We start from the raw sequence: 16968 nt of genomic DNA, 5'->3' as shown, positions 1-16968 counted from the left end.
GTATAAATCGTTGGTTAGTTTGCCCTTTTTCGGGTAAGAGTTTCATTGGTTTATTTCAAAGACTTTAAACGTTTTTAGTTTTTAAATTTTTTTGGTTATTTCTATAAAAAAAATAAGAAGGAAAATTACGTATAATATTACACAATGTACAAATCCAATCTATTGAAACAACCGACTCCCAAATTTTCTAGGGCTTTTTAATCTTCCAAAAGTACTTTCTCTCCCTCCAAAATCCCCTCACATTTTAGGGTTAGGGTTTCATCAACCCTTTTTTGCATGATCTCCATCCATTCGATCCATCCACCGACCTCCAATCTCCACCGGAAACCATGCCGTTGTTCTTATCGGACGAAGAATACACTCGCTGCTCGCACGATCCATCTTTGATTACGCAAAAAGCCGATGCGTATATCAGAGAACTATACAATCAATTAGAAACTGAAAAAGCTCAGTACGATGCTTCATCAATTACTGCTGAACAAACGTGCTCGATTCTCGAACAAAAGTATGTGTCTCTTAAAACTGAATTTGATATCCTGCAATCGCAACACTCGAAGCTTAGTTCTGATTATGAAGAGCGCGCATCTGAAGTCTCTCAGATTCAAGCGGAAAAGCATCATATATATCTTCAATCTGTAATATATCTATCTGATTGCCTTTTATAATTTATTTAGGGTTTTTGTTCTGCTAGGGTTCTGATTCATACAATTAATTAATTGCACATGTCTGTTTGAATGCTTACAGATGTAATAGTTATGTGAGTAGCTCTATTTGATTGGTGTTACTGTAGTATGATTATGACCACTTCATTGGAACCTGTAATTTTGCAATATCTTCATAAAACATCTGAAAATCGAAAAAAATGCTTTGGACTGGGAAGTTTTTTTTTAAATCATTTTTGAGTTTTAATTGATGGTACTTTTAGTCAAATGGCAATGTATATACCATCTTCGTTTTGTTTATACCGAGTTACACATACTTGTCATATATGTACAGGTGGCTTGTTTTATGAGTTCTCGTGTTTTATAACGAACTCTGCTTGATTACCTGTGACGTGTTTTGGGAATAATCGAATATCCTTTGAAGCTACTCACGGTCTAATGTCGCAGATCCTGCTCACTTAATTTCCTCTTATCGTATATTATTATTTTGGAAGTGCTTTTATTTGCATAGTTATGATTGCAGCAATTTCATTAGGATTATAGTTTTTTTCTCAAGTTTTCTGAGATTTGTAATTTTTTTGAGGGAGATGATTCTATTTGTTAAAAAGTTTATCTCCGGGATGTTAATTGAGATCTGCAGAATCTGCTTTTACTCTAAAATTTCTACATTAGATATTCATATTGTTTTAACTGCAAATTTATTGATAGATGGTTAAGATTTGACATTAGTGGAAAGGAAATAGGCTCAGTGAATTGATTAGCTTTTTAGGCAGAGTCGTGTCATGTTTTTGTATATTCATTCTATAAATCAGAAAGTCTTATACTATCAGTTAATATTTGCTTATTGTCTAGTTCATGTTTCTTCTTTCTCTAACATCTAATGTTACTGAATTATGTTATTGTTATATGTATATGTTATGTTCTGATTGAATTGTACTATCTTTTTAGATTGGCAAAGATGGGGATATCGAACGTTTGTCACTTGAAGCGACAGAGCTCCAAAAATCTAAAAGTCAATTGCTGCAACTGATTGAACATAAGGATTTGGAGATTAACGAAAAGAATTCTAGTATCAAGAGTTATCTTGACAAGATTGTTGCTTTAACCGACAATGCATCTGCTAAAGAATCACGAATCAGTGAACTGGAGGCTGAAATTGCACGTGTTCAAACTTCTATAGCTCGTTTGTCTCAGGAGAAAGAGTTGGTAGAAAGACATAATCTTTGGCTTAATGATGAGTTGACCACAAAAGTCAACAGTCTTTTGGAGCTGAGAAAGGTTCATAATGAACTCGAGGCAGACATGTCGTCTAAGCTTGCAGATCTTGAAAGAAGATACAATGATGCCTCTAGCTCGTTGAAGTGGAAGGATGATAAAGTGAAAGAACTTGAGTCAAAGATAGAAGATTTGCAGAATGAGTTATGTTCATCAAAAGATGTAGCTGCTCAAACTGAGGAACGATTGTCTGCAGAGCTTTCCACTGTAAACAAACTAGTTGAACTTTACAAAGAGAGTTCAGAAGAATGGTCTAAAAAGGCGGGAGAGCTTGAGGGTGTTATCAAGGCCTTGGAGACACATTCAAGTCAAGTTGAAAAAGATTATAAAGAACGCCTTGATAGAGAAACATCCATTAGAACAGAATATGAAAAGGAAGTTTCAAATCTGAAAGAAAAACTTGAGAAATGTGAAGCTGAGTTAGAAAGAAGTAGAAATTCAGACCAGATTAATCTTCTGCAAATGGGCAGTTTTAACACGAAAGGATACGGGAACTCAAACATGGATGTTGATGGTAATGGTGATAATAACTTGATGCTTGTTCCAAGTATTCCATCTGGTATTTCAGGGACTGCATTAGCTGCTTCTCTTTTACGTGACGGTTGGAGTCTTGTTAAAATGTATGAAAAATATCAAGAAGCTGTTGATGCTTTGAGACATGAACAATTGGGTAGAAAACAGTCTCAATCCATTTTAGAAAGAGTTTTGCACGAAATTGAAGAGAAAGCGGATGCCATAATGGATGAACGAGCAGAACATGAAAGAATGGTCGAAGCATACGATACACTGAATGAAAAATTACAGCTTTCTGTTTCTGAGCAAAATGTTCTTGAGAAAACCATTCAGGATCTGAAGGCTGATTTGAAAAGGCATGAAAGGGACTATCTTGTAGCACAAAAAGAGAACAGTGATTTACAAAAACAAGTGACAGTTTTGTTGAAAGAATGTCGTGACATTCAGCTTCGTTGCGGCTCTGTTGATGACAATTTGAATGATGTTTCGGATCCCGACAGTGTTTTTTCAGACAGGTTGTTGACTTTTAAGGATATAAATGGGTTAGTTGAGCAAAACGTGCAGCTTCGAAGATTAGTCCACGTGTTAACCGAGCAGGTGGAGACTAAAGAAGTTGAATTAAAGGAAAATTATGAGAAAGAGTTGCAAAAGCATTCTAATGAAACCAAATCTAAAGTTGATGCTGTTTTGTCAAGAGCTGAAGAACAGGCACAAATGATTGAGTCACTTCATACATCTGTTGGCATGTACAAGAAATTGTATGAAGAAGAACATAAACGTTATATTTCTTGTTCACAATCTTCAGATACAACAATGGTGGAAGTAAGAAACAGTGTTCCGCTTCTACTTGAAGGCTCTCATGATGGTATAAACGGGGCCCAAGAAAAAGCTTATGAGAGGATAAAGGTTTTGGATGAAGAGATAACGGGATTAAGAAGTGAGATTGTTACATTAAGGTCACAAAACAACAAGTTGAATTTAGAAGCAACTTTTGCAAATGAGAAACTTGAGCGGTTTATGAAAGATTTTGACCGTCAACGTGAAGAAACAAACGGGATCATATCAAGAAACGTTGAGTTCTCGCAGTTAATAGTTGATTACCAAAAAAAGATACGTGAAGCTTCTGAAGATTTACACGTTGCTGAGGACTTGTCACGCAAGTTAAACATGGAGGTTTCGGTTTTAAAGCGTGAAAAAGAAATATTGGTTAATTCTGAAAAAAGGGCATTTGAGGAGGTTCGTAGTATGTCAGAAAGAGTTCATCAGTTGCAGACTACATTGAACACAATTCAGAGTGCTGAAGAAGTACGAGAAGAAACTAGAAGTGCACAACGTATGAATCAAGAGGATTATGTTAAACGTACTGAACGAGAATGGGCCGAGGCTAAAAAGGAGCTTCAAATAGAACGGGACAATGTTAGAAAGCTTACGATTGAGCATGAATCAGCTATGCGTGGGTCCATGCAAAGAATTGAAGAGATGGGTAAAGAATTGGCTAATGCTTTACGTGCTGTTTCTGATGCTAATTCTAGAGCTTTAGCTGCTGAAGAACGGTTGTCTCAGTTTGAAAAACTGAAGAGTTCTGAGGTAAATGACATAATTGCCCCTAGTTCAAGTAAAAATGAAGTGGATCGGTTGAAGGATGAGATTGAGAAACTGAGGGTAGAAGCACAATCTAACAAAGATCATATGTTGCAATATAGAAGCTTAGCGAATGTGAATGAAACTGCTTTGAAACAAATGGAAGAATCACATGAAATATATAAGGTTGAGGCTGAAAAGGTTAAAAAGTTATTAGAAGATGATGTTGAATCACTCAAAGAACAAGTGAATAAGCTTAAAGATGAGTATACTTTGAAGGCCAAAGAAGCAGTTTCTGCTGCTGAATCACAAGAAGAAGCTCTTTCTTCCTCGTTGGATGATATTTCTAAGTTGAGGGAAGAATGTAATTCAAAAGTGTTGCAGATTGAGGGGTTAGAGTCGATGATGTCAGCAATGAAAGATAATCTTGAAAACGAGCATAAAAAATGGCGTACTGCTCAAGACAATTATGAAAGACAGGTCATACTGCAATCAGAGACAATTCAAGAGTTGACAAAAACATCACAGGAATTGGCAAAAGTACAAGAAAAAGCATCTGAGCTTGAAAGGGTATCTGCTATTCTTAAAATTGAAAACAACGAGCTAAAAAGCAAGTGGGAGACTGAAAAGTTGGTGTTAGAAGAGGCAAAAAATAGTGCAGAGAAAAAGTTTGATGAAATTAATGAACAAAACAAGTTATTGCATGATCAGCTTGAGGCACTGCATATAAAATTAGCTGAAACGGGTCGTGGGTCCGATCCACAGTCGTCTGATGATGGCGGATTACAGAATGTTGTGAAGTATTTAAGGCGGTCAAAAGAGATTGCAGAAACTGAGATTTCGTTACTCAAACAAGAAAGACTACGTTTGCAGTCACAGCTTGAAGGTGCGTTGAAGGCTGAATCTGAAGCTGAAAGATTACTTCGTGCTGAGCGTGAAAATAACAGATCGATGCATTTTACCGAAGATGAGTTTAAAGCGTTGCAGGTTCAAGTTAGAGAGATGAATTTGCTTCGAGAAAGCAATGTACAGCTTAGAGAAGAAAACAAACACAATTTTGAAGATTGTCAAAAGTTAAGGCAGTTTACACTTACTGCAAGGACTCAAGTTGAAAATTTGGAAAGTTTACTTGGTGAAAAGCAAAATGAGGTTGAAGCTTGCAAGAGAGAAATAGAGATGCAAAAGAAAGAAATGAAAGATCTGGAAATGAAAGTTGGTGAGTTACTTGGTAAATTTAAAGATATAGATCCTGAAGAATATGGTCGTATGCGAGGTGAAATGCAGCAGATAAATGTGAAATTGTCAGATAAAGATGTACAGTTGGAGGAGTACAGGAAACTTGTTTCTGAAAAACTAACTGTGATTCAACGATTGGAGCAGGATCTTTCTAAAAGCAAAGGTGAAATTGATGAACGAGAGTCGAAGATAACGGGTTATGTGCAAACAGAGGCAACACTGAAAACAGAGGTTGAAAAGATTAAAAGGTTTGCTCAACTGTACAAACGAAGGAATGATACTTTGGCCAAAGAAAAAGATGAACTTTCAAAGAAGAATCTAGAACTTTCTAAAGAGTTGACTGATTCTAACACGGGTAAAAAAAGTAATGTGGATAGTGCAAGTGAACAGTTGGAGAAAGATGCAAGAATGCAAATGCTTGAAAGAACTGTTGAGAAACTAAGAAGTGAGTCAAGGCAGTTAGAAGAGAAAGATACAAAGATACAAATGCTTGAGAAAACCGTCGAGAGGTTAAGAGATGAAATCAGGATTGAAAAAGCTAAGATTCAAAATCAAAATAATAATGAATCAGAGAAACAAAAGCAGGCACAAAAATCTGTTTCAGACGAAGTTGAGAAGATGAAGTATGCTGCTGAATCTGAGGCGGTTCCTCCCCATTCCGGTGATCCCTCTGATGATGTTGCTGCTACCACCGACACACCGCCAGTTACCGCCACTGGTGAGGTGGCGGCTACTACTACCGTTGCATCAGTAGCCTCTGCAGCTCAGAACGTTAAGCCACCAGTTTCATCAAAGCTGAAGATTGAACCACGTAAAGTGGGCCGGAGATTAATCCGGCCTCATATTGTAGAAGATCAACCAAAGGGTGATGTTGATATGCTTAAGACACAGTCATCATCTGCACGCAAGCGTTCATCATCTTCATCTGCTTCAGAAGCACCTGAAGGCTTGAACGTGAGTGACATCAATGAGTCTGATGTGGCGCCACCTGTCATTAAAAAATCCAGAGGTTCAGAACAGCCTCAAGAGGGTGCTGAGGTTAGTGTTACTCCTCTCACTGAAGAGAATTTTGGAGATGAAAATCAAACTATGAAGGAGGACGAAGATGTCGAGGCTGGTGATGAGCTGGCAGTTGAGGATCAAGCAGATTTGCAGAATGAAGTTGGTGAAGAGAATATGAACAAGCCAACTGAAACCGAGGTTTCTGAGGATCTAATTAAGATTACCGAGGCTACAGGTGAAGCTGTAAGTGATTCTGAAGAGGGAGAAATGAAAGAAGGAGATGACCAGGAAACGGGGGAAGCTAATTTAGTTGAGCATCAAATGAGGTCACCTTCGCCAATGCCAGTTGAAGATGAAATGACAGAAGACACCCTGGGGGAAATGGAGATCAGTTCTCCATTGTTAACGATGGAGGATAATGAAGACAAGAATGAAGAAGGTGAAATAGAAGTAGAAGAAACCAGTCCCGAGAGTTCAACAGAAAAGACAAATAACGAAGGGAATGATGAAGCGGGGTCCACAGCTGAACAGATTTCTAATGACAATGTTCCAACCACTGCTGTCGTACCAACTCCGGTAGCTGAGAAGCCGCCATCAGGCGTTTCTGCTGTGGCTACTGAATCAATTGTTGTTACAAATCAAGAATCATCAGGACCATCAGAAGTAAAACAAGATGAGGCAGTTGGTGATGGGGCGGCTTCAAGGACTATCAATTTGAATGAGAGAGCAAGGCAAAGAGCTAAACAAAGATTGGCTGGAACTGGAACACAACCTTCGCCCCCTATTACGAGGGGCCGCGGAAGGATTCTAAGGGGACCAGCTCGTGGTGGACGCACTGGCCGCGGTGGTGGACAGTCCCCTGGCTCTCAAGGTATGTGTTTATGTCCATATCTATAGCTGTTAAATATAACCAGGTTAATGGTTAAACAGTAACCCTTTTCTTTAGAACCTATTTTACATAATATTGTACCGCTTGATGATAAAATATTACAAGAACCAACCCATAATGAAGATGGGTTGAACTTTCCATCTCTGTTACTAGGTCACTGTAAAAGTGTTGACAGTGCTTTTATTTAATTAAGAAGTCAACTTGATGCATACTTGTAAGTTTGATCAAAAACATGTATGATATATCATTTGATGCAATTTGCAGGAATGTGAAGCAAATTACGACACATGCATCTGATGTTGACCTGATGTATCTTTTTATTATCAGGTATGTGTTTTAAGTACATATGTTCTGTCTCATTTTTTGCAGTAGAATATTTGAAAAGTTGAGTAGTATGCATGTAATTGTGAGTCGAAGATGGGCGTGTTGTACATACTCATTTGTCACCGGGTTTTTTATTATTTCATATTTCGATTGCTTTTTACTGCAGCAAAAGTTGGACAATAAATATTAATACTAGTGGAGTTGGTTTAGTGATCAAAGTCTTGTAGAGCTGATTATCAAGGTTTGTTACAAATCTTTTTTCTTTGTAGGCATTTTTGATGCATGCTATCAATTACAGTATATGGTGGTAATCATTTGTGTTATGTTATTGCAGGGAAAGTATTATCGATGAATGTAGAAAGCATTGTTAATGATGGTCAATTATGGAAAAACTTATGCCTTACATTTTGTATGATTCTAAACACGTTTGCTTTAAAATCAAATCATTCTGCATGCATATATAGTTTTGGACCCTCGGGTGGCAATTTTTGGTACCAATCTCTGCATGGAGTGTCTGACAGAAGATGTTCGGAGCATAAGCATTAAGCATACGGACTTAGTTATGTATGCTTTAATCATTTTGTTCAGAAACATCAATAGACCAGTTTTATATTTTGCACATCCCCTACTTGATTGTCTTTTGAAACTTGCAACATCTTCTCATTTCGATGATTATTGAAACAAGTTTTTGGAGTTTCATTGTTTGTTGGCTTATCAAATGTAATGATCTTTTCGTTTAGCATATGAACGACTCTTACATAAGATACTAAATAACTTGGTTCCCAAAATACTATTCTAAGAATGCTTTAGAGTCATAATCATGTCATTTACAATTTATGATGCCACCAATCTTATCGCTAATTGGGGATTAGTTGGTAAGAACTTATAGGAATCAATTGGTCGAATGAATCAAATAGAACACAACTTATAAGATCTCAAACGATCACTCCGTATTTTCTTAGATCTCTTACGTATATGTTTAATTGTATGTGAAAAATCTAAGTTTAACAAATCAGTAAAGGATTTAAAGTTGATCACTGGCCTAATAATGTAATATGTAATATACTCATACAAATAAACTGTTAAAAGATATTAATTCTTTTAATGTGAAACTAATGAATTTCAAGAAACAAAATTCATTGATAACCTTAATCCTTTGAGATCAAGTTAGAAATTGAACAATGAGATTACAAAAGGTTTCATATCCATCGTGTAACTGATATTTCTGATATTACAAATATCATAGAATCACGATTATTATTCAAAATGAAAAAAACAATATTCAATTCAAATCACTTGTTAGACATCATCTTCTTAAACTCATCAAAATTAACAAAACCATCACCATCAGCATCAACCGATTTAATCATATTCACACAATCATCAACCGTACATCCTTCCCCTAACCTACTCAATATCTGATGCAACTCCGTGGCTGAAATCAATCCGTTTTTATTCAAATCATACAGCTCAAACGCATCCTGTAGCTCCTTCATACCGCCGTCATCTTCACCGGTATTTCCGTTGCAAAATCCGGCGAATTCTTCAAGGTTAATAAATCCGTCACGATCAGTATCGATATCTTCCATTATTCGTTTAATTTCGTCGATCGACGTGTCAGATCCGAGCGCTTTCATGACGTCGACGAGCTCGACGGCGGAGATCTTGCCGTCGCCGTTGACGTCGAAACGGTTGAAGACTTGTTTGACTTGATCTGATTTTGTTAGGTATAGTGATGGCTTCGTGTTACTACTGTTTTCAGCTGCCATTGCTTGAATCGAAGGTAAACTAAAATTTGTTAAAATGAAAATTGGGGATAAATTGTTTGTAATTGGGAGGGAATAAAAGGGACGCGTGTGAAGTTATGGATTCTTGCCCTATTTAGTTGTTAATGTCCACATCAATTGGTCAAACTAAGACCACTTTAGTAAAGTCAAATAAGGGGCGTCATTCTTTTGGTTGTTTTTCAATTTGGGTGTGTTTGGTTTACAGATATTGGTGTGTTTGGGAGGAGGAGGGTTATTAATCGGGGTAACTTATCAATTTATCTATGTTTGGTTTTCTGTGTGTAAAATATCTATCAATGGTCAGTTGGTCACACCACAGTGGCGGAGCCACTCAATAAGTAGTGGTGGCACAGGCCATCAGTCACTTGGTCGTAGTACTGTAATTTTTTCTGAAATTTTACTGGTGCCACCATTGAATTATCCCGCAGGTGTCGAGCAAAGTGAAAGTTGTGGGGGCACCAAATATGGGTTCATACTAACTTGTATAAGATAATAGCACATGTATTACGGTTAATAAATTACGGAGTATGTTTTTAATAGAGATTGATATTGGTATAAGAAAACCTCAAAATATACAACTCAGTTTCATGAAAAAATTTATCGAAAAAAATAGTGGAAGTCGTCTAAGATTTTTGTTTGCTTAATATTAATTATTTGTTATCGAAAAATCCACCCGCGACAAAGTCGAAAAATCCAAAAATTTTCCACTAAAATTTCAAAATAGACCCATTGTCCCCACTTAAGATCGCCCCTGTATTGTGCCACCACCGATCTTGAAAGCTGGCTTCGCCCCTATCACACCACATCACATTCTATACGTGACACCATTTTTTAAGACCACACCCTCGATCGACCCATGGTATGACACCAATGGTTGGGACCACAACAGCCATTAGCCATCAGGTGGCACCACGTTTCCGTGTGGAAACAGCAACCATTAGAAGTGCTACACGTGTCCTTTTATTCTTTTGTTAAAAAGTGTTGTCATTTTATATTTAGGTCAACATGGAAGCGAAGTATCATTTGTTTAGATGCTATCAAAGTTGCACTTTTTTTTTTTTTTTTTTTTTTTTTTTTGAAAAGCAAGATAGATTAAAAAACAACGAAAAAACATTACGAGGCCCCGGTCAAAACAAGAATGACGGACCCTAAAACAAGAGCATGAGATTACAACCTGTGAATCACGAAGAAAACTAGAACAAGAACATGACTATAAATTTAAAAAAACTTGAGGATTTACAAGCCAATTCGACCAATCGATAGATTTTCCTTTAATTCGACTCGAGATCCACTCGAACGCTTTAACTTGGATCTCACTCACTAGAACCGAAGCACTCCAAGATTCATTACGAAAGACCTTCAAATTATGATTTTTCCACAAATAGTAGGCGCACACCCAAACCACGGCTTGCCATATTTTTTGACCAATAGCGGATGAGGAGTGACCACACTTTCCTTCGATAACCTCCACATTTAAGACGGAAGATGAACTAAAATTCCACCACTTATGAACACGAGACCAAACATCACGAGCAAACTTGCAATTGATAAGTGAGTGATCAACCGATTCAAGATCGTCATCACAAACGGGGCATCGGACACTATGTAAATCGATACCCCTTTTATCAAGCTCAACCCGAACCGGAATTCTCATCCTCAAAGATCGCCAAACGAAGATTTCAAGTTTTTTGGGAACTAGGTTGTTTCTCAAAGTTTTTCTATTGTCGTTAGGATTACAAAGAATATGATTGTCTAGGATAGATGATAATTTTTTGACCGTGAAAATACCATTAATCGCAAGGCTCCATTTCCAAGATACCCGATTGTTGAAATCAAAATGAAAAGATTTTATTAAGTTCTCGATCTCAATCAATTCGCTTAACATTCTACCTGTGGGATATCGAAGCCACAACCATGAAGAAACACACCTGGACTGATTTGGACCAACTGTTACACCATCCTACCTGTTGATGTGGGGAATACCGCGACCTGGAGCACCATCTGTTACTGTACCAGCTGAAACTGCATCGATTTGATCAGGGGCTGCAACATCCGGGACCTGAATAACAGAAGCCGAGTCTGGCACCACAGCATTCGCTGCAGTAACAGACACTGAAGCTGATAACGCTGATGTCCGTGAATCAGCAACCAAAGATACACGTTCACTAACCGTTGCCTCTTTATTTGACTCGAGCATGAAAAGCCTTGGAAACATCTCCTTGAAACATTCTGACCCGCACCAATTATCTTTACAAAACGAAGTGGATTTGCCATCACCAATAGACTTCTGGAACGAACTTTTGAAAGAAACACCGCTTTCTTCAATAACATTTCCTGCAAAAATAATGTTGTTCCAAATACCCGAGGTCGATTGACGAGCAAGCCCATCTTCCGACCTCAAGCCACCGTCAATTCCATAAATACTTCGGATGATATTAATCCAAATACAATTGGTTTCGGTTTTGAACCTCCACCACCATTTGCCCAAAAGAGCAAGGTTCTTGCCCTTTAAGGACCCAATATTAAGCCCTCCCGCCCCATAAGGCAAACAAGTGGATGCCCATTTAACCCAAGAAATTTTAGAACCCGAAAAATCCCCGCCCCAAAAAAAAGTACGTCTCACACCCTCAAGAAGTTTAAGCACACAAGGCGGGGCACGAAAAAGCGCGAAGTAATACAACGGGAGACTATTGAGCACCGATTTAAGAAGAACTAATCTACCCCCAAAGGACAACGTCCTCATTTTCCACTCCGATAATCGTTTTTTGAATTTTTTGATAACCGGAGACCAATCACTAATTTTATTCATCTTTGCTCCTATTGGAAGACCCAGGTATATAAAAGGGAATTTACCAGCTTGACATCCCATACGAGTAGCCAATCTCGCAACCTCATCCGGGTTAACACCAACCCCATATAAACCACTTTTATGAAAATTGACCTTTAGGCCCGAAGCAAGCTCGAAACACTTTAGAATGTTAATAAGATTACATGCATTCGAAGAGGACCATTCACCAAAAAACATAGTATCATCCGCATATTGAAGGTGCGAGATTACAACTTTGTCATTTCCAATTTCGACACCCTTAAATACGCCCTTATCAACCGCGGCTTTGGTGAGGATATTGAGCCCTTCCGCAGCAAGAATGAAGAGAAAAGGGGATAACAGATCGCCTTGTCTAACCCCTCTACCGATAGAAAATTCTTGTGTAGGAGATCCGTTAATGAGAACCGAAATGCTAGCCGATTTTAAACAAGCAAGAATCCACTTACGCCATTTACTACCAAAGCCCATGCAAGTCATGACTTCCACAAGAAAGTCCCAATTTAAACTATCGAAAGCTTTCTCAAAATCAACCTTGAAAACAATACTTCTTTTCTTTTTTACTTCTCAAAAAATCAATGGATTCATTAGCTATAAGAACACCATCAAGGATATATCTTTCTTTTAGAAAAGCACTTTGTTCCGAGCCCATTAGCCTTGGAATAACTTTTCTCAATCTATTGGAGAGAATCTTTGCAACGATTTTATAAAAACTACCAATGAGACTAATAGGTCGATAATCACTAAGATGAATCGGGTCACCCTTTTTTGGAATTAAGGTAATAAAGGAGGCGTTACATCCCTTTGAAAATTCACCTTTTTTCCAAAACCATGTGATAGCATTAAGAACATCAACTTTGATAATATCTCAAAACTTCTTAAAAAATCTTAGATTAAAACCATCGGGGCCGGGAGCTTTTGAGCTCCCACAATCGTGTATTGCCTCGAGAACTTCCGTTTCACTAATGGGATCTTCAAGACTACTAGCCTCATCGGATGATAACGTAGGATATGAAAGGTCAATAAGACTAGGTCTAGAACCCGGTTGTTCTTCAAATCGACTCTTGAAATATTGAAAAACCGCCTCTTTAATGTCATTTGGATTTTCACACCATACCCCAGTAATTGAGAGACCCCTAATGTTGTTTTTGTTGTATCCTCTTTTGATAACCGAATGAAAGTATCTAGTATTTTCATCTCCCTCGAGGATCCACCGTACACGAGCTTTTTATTTCAACATGTTGACTTTAGTTCTCTCCTTTTAGAACCATTCTTTTCTTGCGTCTAACCATTGTTTCCTTTCCTCCCCATTAATTAGATCCTTTTCGGCTTTTAATTCTAGTGAAGTAGCCACAGATTTTAACACTTCAATTTCACCCTCAAGATACCAAATTTTTGTGAACTTTTTGTCTTTAAAGCTAGCTTAGTTTTTTTTCATTTTATTTCTAAGACAACAATCTTTTCGGGTACCACCACCACCATCTTCAATCCATGCATCTTTTATGACCTTATCAACATCATCCATATCTAACCATTCGTCAAAAACTTTGATCGGTTTTGGACCAAAATTTTTATTATCATCTTTTAGAATAATGGGACAATGATCCGACTTACCACGATCAAGAGCAACCACCGAAAGACAATTCCACAAATTATAGAAACAATCATTTACTAAGAAACGATCAAGTTTGCTAAACTTGGTTCCATCATCACTAACGCGGGTGAAGATCCTTCCACCTTATGTTTGAGGAAGACTTATTGGAAGTTGAAGGATTAGGGTGATTTGCACAGTTGGTACACATCGATCTAATTGATCCATTGATTGAGTTTTCTTTCCTAGCAACGCTCTTCAATTTCAGTGTCCTGGAAGAGGTATTCCATCTACGAAGCTTTGAAAAGCAGCAATCTTTCTTGCTTGATTTTTGTTGTTTTGAAACTTTTGAAGTGCCACGAACAACACTATCTCTATTTGTGATTTTAGCCTTTCCCCCACGTTTGTTTTTTGGGACCTCATCATTCTGTCTTCTTTTATATTGTTTCAACATCTGTTGTTTTGTAACTCCATCACAAGGGCTAATATTAGACTTCTTTTCACGTAAAAAAGTAGAATATGTAGGCCCATTTGAGTTGTCATGATTGGTAGGACTAATGGGTTTAGGATAATCGGCTTTCACAGAAGCAGAAGCAGGCTCAAAAATGGTATCTTTATTTTTAAGTGGACTAGAATAAGGAGTCATTGGATTATCCAGATTTAGCCCACCAGACCGAATTGGACTGAGATTATTAGAATGATCTTGGGCCGGCCCAGTTGTTTTATGAGCAAAGCAAGTTTCCTCAACGAATTCTTCACTGTAATTTGATCCAAGAAAAGCACATGTCTTGGAAGTGGATGAACAATAATTATCACAGCTGTTATCACAGCTGTTATCACAGCTATTTTCACCCCTTGGGGAAACAAAAAGGTTATCTCTGTTCTCTTCACCTTCTACTTTACCTCTTTCATCATCATTATTGCCATGGGACTTTGGACCGTCATTATTACAATCGGACAGATCATCATCCAAGATACCATCAAAATTCCGGTATACTTTTACCGGAATCTGCTTCAATCCATCCCTGTCTTTATGAATCCGATCATCACGAATAATTGGGGACTCATCATCAGACGAATCAAAAGTATCATCTACGCAATCTTCATCCGAAAAGTTATCACCATCATTAGTCTTAACCTCGTCATCATCCTGGTCCTCTTTCTCTGTATCCTGAACATCCTCATTCCGGTCAAAAGAAGGAGGATCAATGTCTAGTTGTATAGGACGATCATGATTTTCAATAACCGAGACATTCATCAGTAAAAGATCATCGACAATAATCTTAGCCGTACCATGGATATGACCTAACTCCATAACATGAATTAGAGCATGCCCAGATAACAGGTTTTGATTTTTTGAAGTGATAGAACAATTTTCAAGTTGCACAACCCTACCCCACTTTCCTGCAATTTCTCTGAACACAATCTCATTCCAACACGTGACCGGAACTCCCTTGATATCAACCCATACATATCTTCCTCCGGTTGTCCAATAATTGATCTTGAGTTTTTCGATGCTACTACACCATATGTTGATAGCATGACCTTCCAATCCTATGATGTTATTCGCCATCTCTTTCGAACTACATTGAATTAGGATGTCCAACCCACCTAAATACTTGATAGCAAAATCATACAAACCTTCAGCTCTACATAGTGTTTCAAATTGATTAACAAGATCAATGTTGTTTAGATGGGCCACGATGCAGCAATCCATATAAACCTGACTGATACATTTATCTTTGTTAATGGAAACCAACTTAATATCTTTCTCTTCTTTGTAACAACCCAAACCAAACCACGAACAACCCGCGTAAAAATAACAAATAAAAAAAAAAATTGCTGGAACAGCATATGGCGCGGCGCGCCATATGGCCGCGCGGCGCGCCAAACTGGTCTGTCTCAAAAGTCATGAAACGCGAAAAAGATCGGCCACTTCCCGACATAATTAGACAAAACGCTTTTAACAACATATTCAAATATGTAAAACTAACACATTCCATTAATAAAATGAGTTTTACGAAGCGGGGCCCAAATCGGCCGTTTTACGAGTTTAATACAAAATATGAGTTTCGACCATCAAAAAGTTTAAGTACCAAACGACGCAATGAGCATGGTGTTTGGGATTAAACTACCTAAGTCATGGTCAAACTCCAAAAGCTAACACATCCAAAAGGCGTCCCCCAACAAGCGGGATCTCTAATCCAACCGTATGCCCTTACCCTTATTCACGCCGGAACCTATAAAATGGTAAACAACGAGAGGGTAAGCTAACGCTTAGTGAATGCAATAATTATACACATACATATATAATATACCTACTTGCAAATCACTTACTCAAACACCGCATACATGCTAGCAACACAATTAGCTTATAATCTCGAATACAAGCTAGAAATCTCCAATACCACAAGCTAGCATAGCAACGCATATAATATAATTCGAATAATATATTATGCTTACACTTACAACGCAAATAACCATGGTTAACCAATCGTACAAGGGAATGGCGCTCGCGAAAACGCCATCGGTGTTCATAACATCCGTTAGGGTACTTAACACCTCGTATCACTAACCCCTAGGGTGGCACCTTAACACCTCGGTACTTCACCCCGAGTGGCATCTTAACACCTCGATGCTTCACTCATTAAGTTACGGAGTGGTGTCTTAACACCTCGACACTACACTCCTAGGTGGCATCTTAACACCTCGATGCTTCACCCCGAGTGGCATCTTAACACCTCGATGCTTCACCCGTCAATTACCTAGAGTGGCACCTTAACACCTCGGTGCTTCACTCGTCACGTGAAACGTGGTGTCTTAACACTTCGACACTTCACATCTCACGCTACTACAAATAAATACATTATATATCTACGCATATAATTATTCCACTCACCTTTCGCCTTCGGTGAATCAATAAACCAAGCTTGAAACTTCAAGGTAACGCACCTATTACAAAGTATATATAATCAATCATTTGTTCAAGTTGGTCAAACTCGCAACACTCACCATTTCTAGGTCATTTTGACCCATTTGGACACCTAACCCTAATATTGGGTCATCTCGCACCAAAACCCTAATCATTTGCCAAGATAGGTTCAAAACACATTTTAGAACAAGGTTTATGCACTAAACGCAAACATTAACCAACTTAGGTCCATTTTGACCCGTTTGGCCCGTTTAGGGTCAACAAACCCATTTCGGGTCATCCACTAACCCACTTAACATCCATTTACATAAATATTGGTGTTCTAGCAATTTACTAACTAATTAAGGTTTAT

General features: G+C 38.0%; 3 protein-coding genes across 3 annotated transcripts; 1 reads left to right on the top strand and 2 right to left on the bottom strand.

The window, feature by feature from the left end:
* Positions 1 to 246: 246 nt before the first annotated feature.
* On the top strand, positions 247 to 8182 carry LOC139844739 (nuclear-pore anchor). Its single transcript, XM_071834962.1, has 4 exons — positions 247 to 635; positions 1611 to 7140; positions 7423 to 7485; positions 7649 to 8182. Exons 1-3 carry the CDS (start codon positions 330 to 332, stop codon positions 7428 to 7430), a joined length of 5844 nt encoding a protein of 1947 aa, XP_071691063.1. The 5' UTR covers positions 247 to 329; the 3' UTR covers positions 7431 to 7485; positions 7649 to 8182.
* A 416-nt stretch (positions 8183 to 8598) lies between these two features.
* LOC139840265 (calcium-binding allergen Ole e 8-like) lies at positions 8599 to 9391 on the bottom strand. The gene has a single exon (XM_071830521.1). The coding sequence runs from the start codon at positions 9249 to 9251 to the stop codon at positions 8775 to 8777; it is 477 nt and encodes a 158-aa protein (XP_071686622.1). The 5' UTR covers positions 9252 to 9391; the 3' UTR covers positions 8599 to 8774.
* Positions 9392 to 10479: 1088 nt separating this feature from the next.
* LOC139840877 (uncharacterized) lies at positions 10480 to 10923 on the bottom strand. Its single transcript, XM_071831120.1, has one exon. It carries the CDS (start codon positions 10921 to 10923, stop codon positions 10480 to 10482), a length of 444 nt encoding a protein of 147 aa, XP_071687221.1.
* Between the last annotated feature and the right edge of the window lie 6045 nt (positions 10924 to 16968).

This window comes from Rutidosis leptorrhynchoides, chromosome 4 (genome assembly GCF_046630445.1).
Source record: "Rutidosis leptorrhynchoides isolate AG116_Rl617_1_P2 chromosome 4, CSIRO_AGI_Rlap_v1, whole genome shotgun sequence".
In the NCBI taxonomy this organism is placed as follows: Eukaryota; Viridiplantae; Streptophyta; class Magnoliopsida; order Asterales; family Asteraceae; genus Rutidosis; species Rutidosis leptorrhynchoides.
The sequence above is the reverse complement of the archived record's forward strand: the minus strand, read 5'-3'. Positions and strand labels throughout refer to the sequence as shown.

What these genes read in the sequence shown, in the direction of transcription:
- LOC139844739 (XM_071834962.1), top strand. Translation starts at nt 330, where the DNA reads ATGCCGTTGTTCTTATCGGACGAAGAATACACTCGCTGCTCGCACGAT. An exon ending in ATCATATATATCTTCAATCT is followed by an intron (nt 636 to 1,610) that starts GTAATATATCTA and finishes CTATCTTTTTAG; the next exon opens with ATTGGCAAAGATGGGGATAT.
- LOC139840265 (XM_071830521.1), bottom strand. Translation starts at nt 9,251, where the DNA reads ATGGCAGCTGAAAACAGTAGTAACACGAAGCCATCACTATACCTAACA.
- LOC139840877 (XM_071831120.1), bottom strand. Translation starts at nt 10,923, where the DNA reads ATGAGAATTCCGGTTCGGGTTGAGCTTGATAAAAGGGGTATCGATTTA.